Below are 12,061 nucleotides of genomic sequence, written 5' to 3' on the forward strand. Positions count from 1 at the left end.
GGAGTGCATTTCTTAGCAACAGCATCAAAGGTGAGACAGACAAGAAGCTTAATGTTGGCTTAGTGGAGAGTTTAGTTTTTGATGTGTCCCTGTGCACAAGCTTCCCAAAGAACAGCTTCCCAAGGAATGGTTTTAGGAGTGGTCACCTAATCCCTATTATTCTCACGACAGCTGAAATCTCTGTTCTCCCAGTTAAATAGGGAATCAAAAAGAGACTTGAAGGGATGGGCTCCTCCCTCACACAGCCACTCTGCAGATGCTAATAGAGCTCATAGGCTGTCATAATGGATGTACCCCAATGTGGGGTATAAAGACAATTTACAGGTCCAGTGGTCATGCTCATAACCCCCTGCACTCCAATAGACATACTTGCTCCTATGGAGCGGGGTATTGCAGAACTTGGCTTCAAGATATTTCTTTGTCTTGGCTTCTTGCTCTGCTTACATGTTGCTCCCCTGCCCTTCACTATCACAGTGTTAGGTACTATCTACATATCAAACTAGGTAGCTATTTCCTTTGCGTTTTTGCCCTGCTGTGGCCATGGAGCAGGATCCAATATTTCACTCTTAGAGATGAGACAAAATAGCAAAGAGAGCACAGAATTTCCTAGTTAGGGTAAAAGAGGTTTTATTGGTTAGATTGTACTGCTGGGGCATAATGAAGCATTTTTACATTTCTTGCCTTTAATACAATTTTCTTGCAATGAACTGGGGAACCTAAAAAACTTCCATGCAAAACTTAAAACTGCCTACCAAAAAAAAAAATGTAAAATGCCACAAGTAAAAAAAGGCTCAGATAGATTCACCTTTAATTCAATTCTTGATCATTCACTGCAGCAGTTTTTCATACCATTATGGAACTATAATTCTCAAGGGTATTGGCAAATACCTGTCTCCTATTTGTTATAAGTAGTAATACAATATGCTTCATCACCAAGCGTGCTAGTTTTAGGCGGTCTTTGCAAAAATGCCTGCATGTTGAATGCTCTAATTTAGGAGCAAAGTTTATATCTCAACTTGCAAAGAAGATAAAATAAAAAAAATATCCAGAGACAGTTCTGTGCTAGGCTGGTAGAAAAGCTAATCTCACATTTGATGCAACCACCTTTTTTTATTTGAAATAGTAAATAGAATTTGGCCACTGCTTTTCCCAGACTTTAATAAGAGAGAATGTTCTTTCATGGATCAGTAACTGTTTAAAAGATAGGAAACAAAGGGCAGGAATAAATGGTCAGTTTTCAGAATGGAGAGAGGTAAATAGTGGTGTCCCCCCAGGGATCTGTACTGGGACCAGTCCTATTCAACATATTCATAAATGATCTGGGAAAAGGGGTAAACAGTGAGGAAAAATTTGTAGATGATACCAAATTTCTCAAGATAGTTCAGTCTCAAAGCTGACAGCGAAGAGTTACAAGGGATCTCACAAAACTGTGTGACTGGGCAAGAAAATGGCAGATGAAATTCAGTGTTGATAAATGCAAAGTAATGCACATTGGAAAATATAATCCCAACTATACATACAAAATGATGGGGGCTAAATTAGCTGTTACCATTCAAGAAACAGAACTTGGTGTCATTGTGGATAGTTCTCTGAAAACATCCGCTCAATTTGCAGTGGCAGTCAAAAAAGCAAACAGAATGTTACAACCCATTAGGAAAGGGATAGATAAGACAGAAAATATCATAATGCCTCTATATAAATCCATGGAACACCCACATCTTCAATACTGCGTGCAGATCTGGTCACCCCATCTCAAAAAACGTATATTGGAATTGGAAAGGGTGCAAAGAAAGGCAACTAAAATGATTAGGGGTATGGAACAGCTTCCATATGAGCAAAGATTAAAAAGAGTGGGACTTTTCAGCTTGGAAAACACAGCTAAGGGGGGATATGATGGAGGTCTGTATAATCATGAGTAAGGCTGCAATTTAGTCATGGAGGTCACGGAATCCGTGACTTACTTCAGCCAGTGTCGTCTGGGAGCTTCAGGGGGTCTCCTACCGCCTGCGGAGGCAGGGAGCTGTGGGGTACCCCAGCAGCTCCCAGCCATTGCAGGTGGCTGGTGAACTCTCCACAGCTCCCACCTGTGGTGGGCAGCAGGGGGGACTCCCATAGCTCCAGCTGCCACTCCCAGCCACCGTATATGGCAGGAGGCAACCCCTGGAGCTCCTCGCTGCCGCAAGCAACAGGGGGGAGCCCTCAGGGGTCCCAGCCACCACATGCAGCAGGGGGGAACCCCCAGAGCTCAGCTGCCTCAGAGAGGACCCCCATAGCTTGGAGCCACCAGTGGAGGAGAACCCTGGAGCTCCAAGTCCCCATGGGTGGTGGGGGCCCCTGGAGCGCCCAGCCCACCGGCAGATGCCCAGGCTCCCCATTTTGTCATGGATATTTTTGGTAAAAGTCAGGGACAGGTCACAGGCTTCCATGAATTTTTCATTATTGCCCGGGACCTGTCCATGAGTTTTACTAAAAATATCCGTGACAAAATCTTAGCCTTAATCATGACTGGTGTGGAGAAAGAGTGTTATTTATTTCTGCACATAACACAAGAACCAGGGGTCACCCAGTGACATTAATAGGCACAAAGTGTAAAACAAACAAAAGGAAGTATTTCTTCACACAATGCACAGTCAACCTGTGGAACTCATTGCCAGGGGATGGTGTGAAGGCCAAAACTATAACAGGGTTCAAAAAAGAACTACATAAGTTCATGGAGGATAGGTCCATCAATGGCTATTAGCCACGGTGGTCTGGGGTGCAAAACCATGATCTGAAGTGTCCCTTGCCTCTGTTTGTCAGAAGCTGGGAATGGGTGACAGGGGATGGATCACTTGATGATGGTCTTTTCTGTTCATTCCCTTTGAAGCACCTGGCATTTGACACTGTCAGAAGACAGGATGCTGGGCTGAATGGACCATTGGTCCAATCCAGTATGGCCGTCCTTATGTTCTACTCCATGCCTTTATTAAAAAGTCCCTCTTCTTGAAGGGGTGGCTCCGGGGGATTAGGCATTGTTCTAGTTATAGGAATAAGTAGATCAACTGCATAAAATACAGAATCTCTGACTTCTAGGTTACCGTGTCATTGTGTTTGCTTGAACCAGCGGGGCAATTCATGAAGTGCGCTCACTTGAATTTTACCACAGTGAATTGATATTCAATTCAAGATGGCTACTTGGGCGGTACTTCCATAACATAAATCAGCAATCCTGTGTTGGCTCAACCAAAAAGGTACAGCCAGAACTCCTGACCAGGCTTTGCCTCCTGGGTTAAGACAGGAGAAATCCTTCCTCCCCTGGTCCCAGCTTCACCCAGAAATGGCCCCTGGAAAAATCATCCAGACCTTTTTATCTTGCCAGCTGAGCCCTGTTGCCTTCAGCCTGCTCCCAGCCCTGCTAGCTGCTGGAGGACCAATTCATGTTGGTCACACCAGCAACTGATTCTGGGTGCCCTCTCTAGGCAGTTCTTGGAGTTCTAAACACACAGTTTGCTGGCTGTTTGGTGGCCTCTGTACATTAGTGGTCCTGCTGCTGCCAGACAATAAATCAATAAAATAAAATAAAAATCAGGAAATCACAACTAAAGCTGGATCTCTGATGTCAACTGAGATGTCAAGCACATGGACACTGAAAATCATTGTACCCCAGTAGGCAATCTCTGGATTCCTCAGATCAGACCTGAGACACGTTGATGGGGCAGCCTGAGGAGACTGCTGCCATTGTCTCGTCTCTGATTTCAAGCCCCATGGTTGTCACCCTGACACCTACATTCATTTAACAAGAATCAGGTGTTATGGGTGACCATCCTACAAAGGACACAACTCCATGGTAGCTCACATCACAGGATTAGGCCTCAAATTCATAAGCCTGGAAAGCTAAAGTCAAATAAAATTAAATTACTGCTGCTCGATTCTCCATTTGGGGGACCTGATCTTTGACTAGTGTAAGTTAGTGTAGAACCATTGACATCAATGAGCCCTGAGTGTTTACATTCTTGATAAGAGAAGGGAAGGTTTTCACTGAGTTACAAGAGGTAGCTTGGGGAGGCACATCCTCTTTCAGTAGCTTATTTATGCCCACGGAGGGGCTAAAACCAGAACTAGGGTGATCAGAATGTCCCAATTTTATAGGCACAGTCCCGATATTTGGAGCTTTTTCTTATATAGACACCTATTGCCTTCCACCCAACACAGCCCTGATTTTTCACACTTGCTGTCTAGTCACCCTAACCAGAACACCCTCAAGTCTTGTGTGTCCCATAAAATGGAACAAGGACATTCCAGACCAACTGCCACAGCCCCCTGAGAGCTTTCAGAAAGGGAGTCCCTGAGACAAGATAGAACAGGAAAGGAGGAGATCAGTGAGGAGGAAAAAGAACTCACTGCGGTCAGACGCTGCAGCTTTTATTTTGTGCCATTGCTATCTCTCAGTGCATCGCCGCCTTCGACAAGACATTTTCTTGATAGGCGCATCTCTGAGTGTGTGGCAGTGGAGGGGGTGTTTCTCGCCTTGCACGTAAGGGTGGAAAATCTTCCATGAGAACTTATAATTGCCAACCTACTCTTAGACTACAACTGTGCGATGAAATGAGGAGCATCTAGGCAACTGTACAGGTACCGAGATGTGCTACTCCATTGCCATTCCCCTCCTTCTAACTTAAAAGCACTTCTGCCTCTGACTTTGGCAACAAAATGTGAGAGAAGGGAGAAAGAAACCCAGAAGCTGGAATTATCCACAGTATTAGCTGGGTAAATAGGAAATTACAGAACATTCTGCCATATTGACAAAATGGGCTGTTTAAATAGAAAGGTAATAATTAAAGATATACCAATCTCCTAGAACTGGAAGGGACCCTAAAAGGTCATCAAGTCCAGCCCCCTGCCTTCACTAGCAGGACCAAGTATTGATTTTGCCTCAGATCCCTAGGTGGCCCCCTCAAGGATTGAACTTACAACCCTGGGTTTAGCAAGCCAGTGTGCAAACCACTGAGCTATCCTTCCCCCCCAATGCTTAGTAACAGCTGAGCCTTCTGCTGCAGGTTATCCACCCTTCTGTGCAAGTTTCCATCAACTCTGGGCAAAATTTGCTGCCATTTTCTAGTAACTCACTCGGTGACCTCTCCGTTGGCGGCTCTAGGAGCTCTGCAATTGTGTGCGGCTCTGGAGTGAGTTCAGGCTGCTGCTAAGCACTTGTGCCCACTTGAATGCCTCTTATCTTTAGCTCACTCTTATTTGTTAAAGGGGCTTGTGCTCATTGTTTTTAAGAAACAGTTTCAAAGCCATGTAGGACTTCCTCAGAAAATCTTTTCTATGCTGTATTTGTAATAAGAGACAACTCAGTCTCTGCAACCAGTGTGGTCAGATGAGCATGTGTCAGTCTCATTCAGGTATATGTACACACACACACACACACACACAAAGCCAACCTTGATTTTTAAAATGTACTTTGTTTGAACTGTCATGTGTTTGAGAAAATCTATTACGTGAATATGAAACATATAAGGGGCAAGATATTAAGTCCAAGTTTTGCTAATTTCAGTGCCTAAAATCCTTATATAGACAGCCAAACAAAAGCTTGATTTTTCAGGGTGCTGAACATTTCAATAGGAATGGTGGATCCTTAGCACCTCAGGAAATCAGTTCATTTTTATTTAAGTGGGTAAATATGGAAGTTAGGTTAATAGTTTTAGATACCCACATTTGAATATATCACCAAATACATGGCAGATTTAGATGTTAGTATTGTTAGACTCATGATGTTTTAACTATTTCATATGGCACAATATGTTTTAATTGTATCATACCGTACCACAGATGTATGTACTATGTGTGCTTCATACATAGAGATCTATGCATGTAGTATATATAGATGCTGGACTGATACTGCTCTGATTAAGGAGGTTAGGCTAGAGTTTAGATTAGATGGCACTGAAATGTCACAGGCTGCTACTAAAGGACTTTGGTCCAAGATGGCAGAAATCATGGAAAACTTTTGCAAGACTGTGGGTTGATCATTTAAATATGAATCAAATAATAGGGCCCCTTGTGGTTGCCTCATGGTAAGGGCTGGCCTTACCATGAAGCGAACTGAGGCGGCCACCTCAGGTGCCAGACTGTGGCGGGTGGCCACTAGGACCCAGAGTGTAGAAAATTGTGTCTGCTGCTGGTGCATATGTATTCTCTCTGCTCTAGATGCACAGAGATGGTGGAGTGCTGTGCTGGAGGAAGAAGGGCACAAGAGACATAACAGGCAGGCAGGAGAAAAGGTGAGAGGGCAGAACAGAAAGCAGAAGGAGCTGCAGGGAAAGAGAGGAGGAGGAGCCTCTTATGTACCTCTCGAGCACCCCAGGAGCCTGGACTGATTAACACCAGATTCTCAGGGAGCTTCCTGTTTCCTGCTGCTTCCCTGAACCCACTTAAGGAGAACAGGCAGTCAACTGAAGTAGTAGGAGCCAGTTAGGCCCTTAAGACGCTGATATCGTCCCTCACTCAAGCCCTTCTACCTGCTTATTTATCCCCTTCAATTGGGTGTTGAGAGCCACTATAGCTGTCACAGAACAGCAGTCATGAGTGAAAAAAGAAAATGCCCCTCTGGGGCAGCATTCAGAAAAAGAAAGAAAGCAAAGGAAGCTTTTCATATCTAAGCAGGAAGGAGCTCTTCTGAGATACATAGAGACAAATGTTCACGGTGAGCCTTCCGACCCCAGAGAGGATGTGAGTGGTGAGGAGATGCCTGATCTTCCAGTTAGTCAGAGTGCAGGTGACCTGGCAGCTACTGCAGCATCCATATCTCCATCTCAAATGGATGTAACCATGCACATTCCTGAAGAAAAGTGTAGATCAGAGAAGAGTGTGGTGGAGGCACAAGAAACAGCTGCTGCTGAGTTTAGTTCCTTAAGTCTAGATGATCCAGGACTATGGACCCACTTGAGCAGTAGCCTGAGGGACTTCCTTGTATTGCATGGGCCACAGCAAGTGAAAAACTTCATGGTCCCCAAAGACAACGAAAGTAGAAGTTTCCATCCAACACATTACTGGTGTGAAATCCCCAGTGGTGACAAAGTGGAGAGGCCATGGCTTATGTACTCAAAAACCCAGAATGCTCCATACTCTTTTTGTTGCAAACTCTTCCAGTCTAATGTTCCAGCCACATTGGGTTCTACAGGAACAAAGGACTGGAAAAATGTGGCTAGAAATCTGGCATGCCATGAGAAGACAGCAAATCACCAGAGAGCATTCCATAGGTGGAAAGGGCTTGAGATGAGACTAAGGTTAAAGGCCACCATAGATGATCAGCATCAAGAGAAGATTGCATCAGAGTCTCTTTTTTTTTGTTGCTCTGCGCATACTTCTAACACTTCCTGTAATAGTTGCCACTGGAGAACACTGCTTCTCCAAGCTGAAGTTAATAAAAACACATCTGCACTCCACAATGACACAGGAGAGGCTGGTTGGCCTTGCAACCATCTCAATAGAGCATGAGCTGGCCCAGACCATGGACCTTCAGGAAGCAGTTCAAATCTTTGCAACCAAGAAGGCCCGGAAAGCACCACTTTGATTATTCAAAGAGATAAAAATGCCAGTGTTTCCTATGCAGACAAGAAAAGTTACATTTGCTGTTCAGGCATTTGAAAGCTAAGTGTTACTTAAAATTTATGAACAAGGCATTTAAAGTTGTTAGTTCTCCTTTATTGGGGTAGGTAGCAGAGCAGTACCATGAGAGGAGTAGAACAGGAAGAAGGCAGAATTGAGACCTTTCAGAGTTCTGGCCCAAGTGAGGGGACATGGGGGTGTCATTTGAGCTTCCCGCCTCAGGTGCCAAAATGTTGTGGGCTGGCCCTGGAGCTGATTTGGGAGCAGAATTAAAGGGATGCACATAAATCCAAGTATTCAAATAATTCCAACACCTCCAAAATTACCAGGGCTTTGGAGCTGAGGTTTCTGGCTTTGGCCCATCTGTAATATTGTACACACACCATATCTAGCTGTCTAGGAAAGTAAGTTGTTTCTTCAGCTCTGGGGGTTCTCCAATAAATGTCCAACACACTATGGCTGTAGTACTTTATAAGTTGAACTGTACTCATTAAATTAAATCCCCTTTTTTGTGCACCCATCAAAGCAATTATAATCCATCACAGCCACATATTCTCTTCTGTTCTATGCAGCTACAACCCATACATGAAATCCTCCATAGAAGCAACCTTGATGATATTGAAACAAAAAGGCAAAACCTGAAAAGGGCTTTTGACGAGTACTTAACAGAGTTCAATGCCTGCCGCTGTGGCCCTTGTCAGAACAATGCTGAATCCATGCTTCTCGGGGACGTCTGTGTTTGTCAGTGCCCACAGGGTTATGAGGGCCCAGCCTGCGAGAAGACCAGACGCAAAGGTAGGGTGACAACATGCATACATGGCGGTGAGGAACAGGGTGGGGGGAAAGACGGGGAAATAGCAGCTGTGTTCTCACTCTGGGCAATGCTAATCAGCTGCTATTTGAATCCATTCATCAATCAAAACTTCACTTCTAAACCACCTTTCATGCCAAGCAGTCTTAGGGGCTTTGCAAACGAGTAAAATTAACTGCTCAAGTAATTATTATAAATAAGCCAGGTTAAACAAGGGAGGCTTTAAAAGCTGGAGAGATGTCAGCACCACAAATTGGCGGAGACGGCAAAGTCTGAGCTGGAGAATAGCAGCCGGCTAACAGCTCTAACAGCCAGCGCTTTGCCCTGCTCTGTGACTCCTCAAGGGATCAGTTTTCCTAGGCTCAGTGTATTTAAGGCATGTGTAGATCACTACAATAAGCCAGACTAGATCTTCTTCTTCTGTGGTTACAAGTGTGATCTCAGACGCGTCAGGGAAAGGAATCAATCACCAGCAAGGCTGGGGAAACGTGCAGAACCCGACAGCAGCACTGTGCTGCAGTTGTAAGCTGCACCAGGCTCCATCAAGGAGCCCGTGAAATATGATCTGACTGGAGGTTGGATCAACTCTTCGAGTGTCAGACAGAAATAGCACAGAGGGGAGTGTGGAAATAGCCTTTAAATGGCGGAACGCTGATCTCTCACTATGGAGACTGAAAGGAGTCATTATACCCAGATGGTCCTCATTGATCTGTGTGTCACTGGGAGGAACTAGACTTCTAGAGCCATTTGACTAGGCGTCTTTGAGGTACTGATTTGCAAGAGCTAATGCGACATCCACTTTTGGACCTCTGCTAAGCAGGAGGATACTTATAGGTATTACAGTGATGGACAACAATGCAAAACCCAGGGAGAGAGAAAGAGAGAGAGAGAGAAGATAAACTGAGAAAGCCATGGCAGAGGCCAGGGGTGATGCTTGATGCTATCAGCAAAACAATAGTGACTAGAGGTCAGATTTTCAAAAGCATTTAGACCAGGGGTGGCCAACTTGAGCCTGAGAAAGAGCCAGAGTTTACCAATGTACATTGCCAAAGAGCCACAGTAATATGTCAGTAGCCCCCCATCTGCTCCTCACCCCTGCTCCCAGCGCCTCCTGCCCACCAGCAGTCCCGCCGATCAGCGCCTTCCCCTCCCTCCCTGCAGCTCCAGATCAGCTGTTTTATGGCGTGCAGGAGGCTCTGAGGGGAAGGGGGGAGAAGCGAGGGCATGGCAGGCTCAGGGGAGGGGGTGGGAAGGGGTGGAGTGGGGGCAAAGCCAGGGGTTGAGCAGTGAGCACCCCCTGGTACATTGGAAAGTTGGCGCCTGTAGCGCCAGCCTCAGAGTCGGTGCCTATACAAGGAGCCGCATATTAACTTCTGAAGAGCTGAATGTGGCTCCGGAGCCACAGATTGGCCACCCCTGATTTAGACACCTAAAGGTGGAGATAGGCATCTTATGGGATTTTCAAAAGCACCTAAACACCGAACACTGATTGAAATCAATAGGAGTTAGGTCCACATCACTGGAAAACTGATGCCTTGGTAATACAGATAGTAAGAGCATATGGGTCCATCAGGACTTCATAGCAAACTTCAACACAACTGGATTAATACAGTGTCTGTGATACACACAGAGACCAGTTGAGTAAATAAAAAAAATGCAGTGACAGCCTCATCATGTGCTCCCATCAATCTAAAGAGACACCATAATCAATAGTATTGAACTCTGCTGACAAGTCAGAGTATACAGTAATGAAAAAGCCCAGAAATGACCCTTCCACAAAGAATCTCTGCAGCATTTCCCCAGGCAGCATTACTATGATGACCTGCCTGGAACAAGACTGAAACTTTGATCCTTTTGGAGGTGAGACAGATGCATCACTGAGACACGTCACCAATCACTTGGGAAAGAGAGGCCAAATTGTAACCCAGCAAATTATCAGAGAAGCAGAATAAAAAGCAATGGACTACCAATCTGAATAGGGTAAATATTCTTTAGAAGACCCTATTTTCAAAGTGCCATATAAACATTGATCCTCAACAATCCTACGAGCTAGGTAAGTCTCGAGGATGCAGAGGGAACCAGTGTCACAGCTAGGAGTAGATCTCTGGTCTAAAGAATAAGTTTATCATGGCAGCCTCTGACTCACTCCCATAAGAAACTTCAGTTGACTTTGCACCAGCTCTCAAGTGCAGCATGCCGCTGTAATAAAGCAATTTAGCTTTCAGTTGAGACTTGCTTGTGAAATGAACCTTATAATCTAATATATTTTTAAAAATCATTTTACAGGCAGTAAGACAAATGGTAGCTGGAGCTGCTGGTCATCCTGGACTCCCTGCCAGTCTGGAACAAAGAGCCGTACGAGGCAATGTAATAACCCAGCCCCGCAAAATGGTGGAACATGGTGTGCTGGAAAGAATGTGCAGACAGAGACGTGCTAAGGGCTGGCTATGTCTGGGCTAAGTTATGACACTAATTAATGAGAGTATATGTTAGATAATGTTTTGCATAGTAGGCTGTAACTACCACTGGAGTAACCCAGCTGAAGTCAATAGAATTACACTAGTGATAAATCTGGCCTATAGTTTTACATTCATAGGAAGATATAGTGGAGCCACCAAATGAAATCTGAACATTGCCCAGTAATTTCTGAAAAACACACACACACACACACACACGCACGCATTTTACCCTCAATTTGTGATGACAGGTTGCAAGACGATGGAGAATCAGGGCAAATATTTTTTACTGAACAACAATGTGGGTTATAAAGTAATAAAGCAATTTAGTAAACCAGTTTACATAGTAAGCTTCACTAACTGAAATGTTTGTATTTGCCTTTGGAAGACAAATTAAAAACTCATGATCCTTGCATTGAATGAGCTTTGTGTTGCCATGTGTGTCATATAATTTTTATTTCTTTAACAAGGCAAGCAAGCTATTTCAGGTTGGTGCAGTCAGAACTTTAAGCACAGCATATCTGGCAGGATCCTGCTTCCAATGACTCCAAATGGCTTTTTGCTGTCGTTTTCAATGGGAGCAATATTAAGCCCAAAGATGCTAAAGTTCCAGGGTGAAATGTTAATAGAAATTGATGAGGAATAACAAAATCAGAGCCAAATGAAACCGTTCTTTGGAGGACATTCCTGCACAAACGAGGCTATTCCTCTTTAAGATCAGTGATGACTCGTCCATTAGAACACAAGCATTTTATCTCCAAGGCACCCAGAGCTGGAGAAGATGTTAACGGGTTTGTTGATTTAAGAGCCCTTTTTGAATGTAAGAGGTAAATCTTAGTGCAAGAATACGTACAGTATTGAACTGCAGCCAAGACTGCAGAGAGAGTCCACTGCTCAGCATTTCTAATGAACTGCTGTAAAAATCTGGAGTGGATGGCAATTGAATGGCACTTAGTTTTACTGTGCTTTTCATTAAAAGGGAGGAAAAAGAGTCATGAATGTGAATCTGGTATTATGAAAAAACAAACACGTACAACAAGGAACAACGCTTGGGAAAGAGGGAGAAAAATGCTATGGTACCATTATTCAGCAAAAGAAATTGCTGGCCTTAATTGGCGAATTAGGGCCAAGGCCTCAGCTGGTGTAAATCAGTGGAGTAGCTCCACTGACTCAGCAGCTTGACACCAGCTGCTCAGCTTGAGCC

The 12,061-nt window shown here is 44.4% G+C and overlaps 1 protein-coding gene across 2 annotated transcripts in view; it reads left to right on the top strand.

The window, feature by feature from the left end:
• C8A (complement C8 alpha chain) overlaps positions 1–11,272 on the top strand; it is a 37,816-nt gene extending 26,544 nt beyond the window's left edge. For both annotated transcript variants that reach the window (XM_045028416.1, XM_045028417.1), the window contains exons 10-11: positions 8,163–8,385; positions 10,688–11,272. In XM_045028416.1, the coding sequence (XP_044884351.1) occupies positions 8,163–8,385; positions 10,688–10,839 (375 nt within the window). In that variant the 3' untranslated portion in view covers positions 10,840–11,272. The remainder of the gene's footprint in view (positions 1–8,162; positions 8,386–10,687) is intronic.
• The last annotated feature ends 789 nt before the right edge of the window (positions 11,273–12,061 follow it).

The sequence above is a fragment of the Mauremys mutica genome, chromosome 8, assembly GCF_020497125.1.
Source record: "Mauremys mutica isolate MM-2020 ecotype Southern chromosome 8, ASM2049712v1, whole genome shotgun sequence".
Classification (NCBI taxonomy): Eukaryota; Metazoa; Chordata; order Testudines; family Geoemydidae; genus Mauremys; species Mauremys mutica.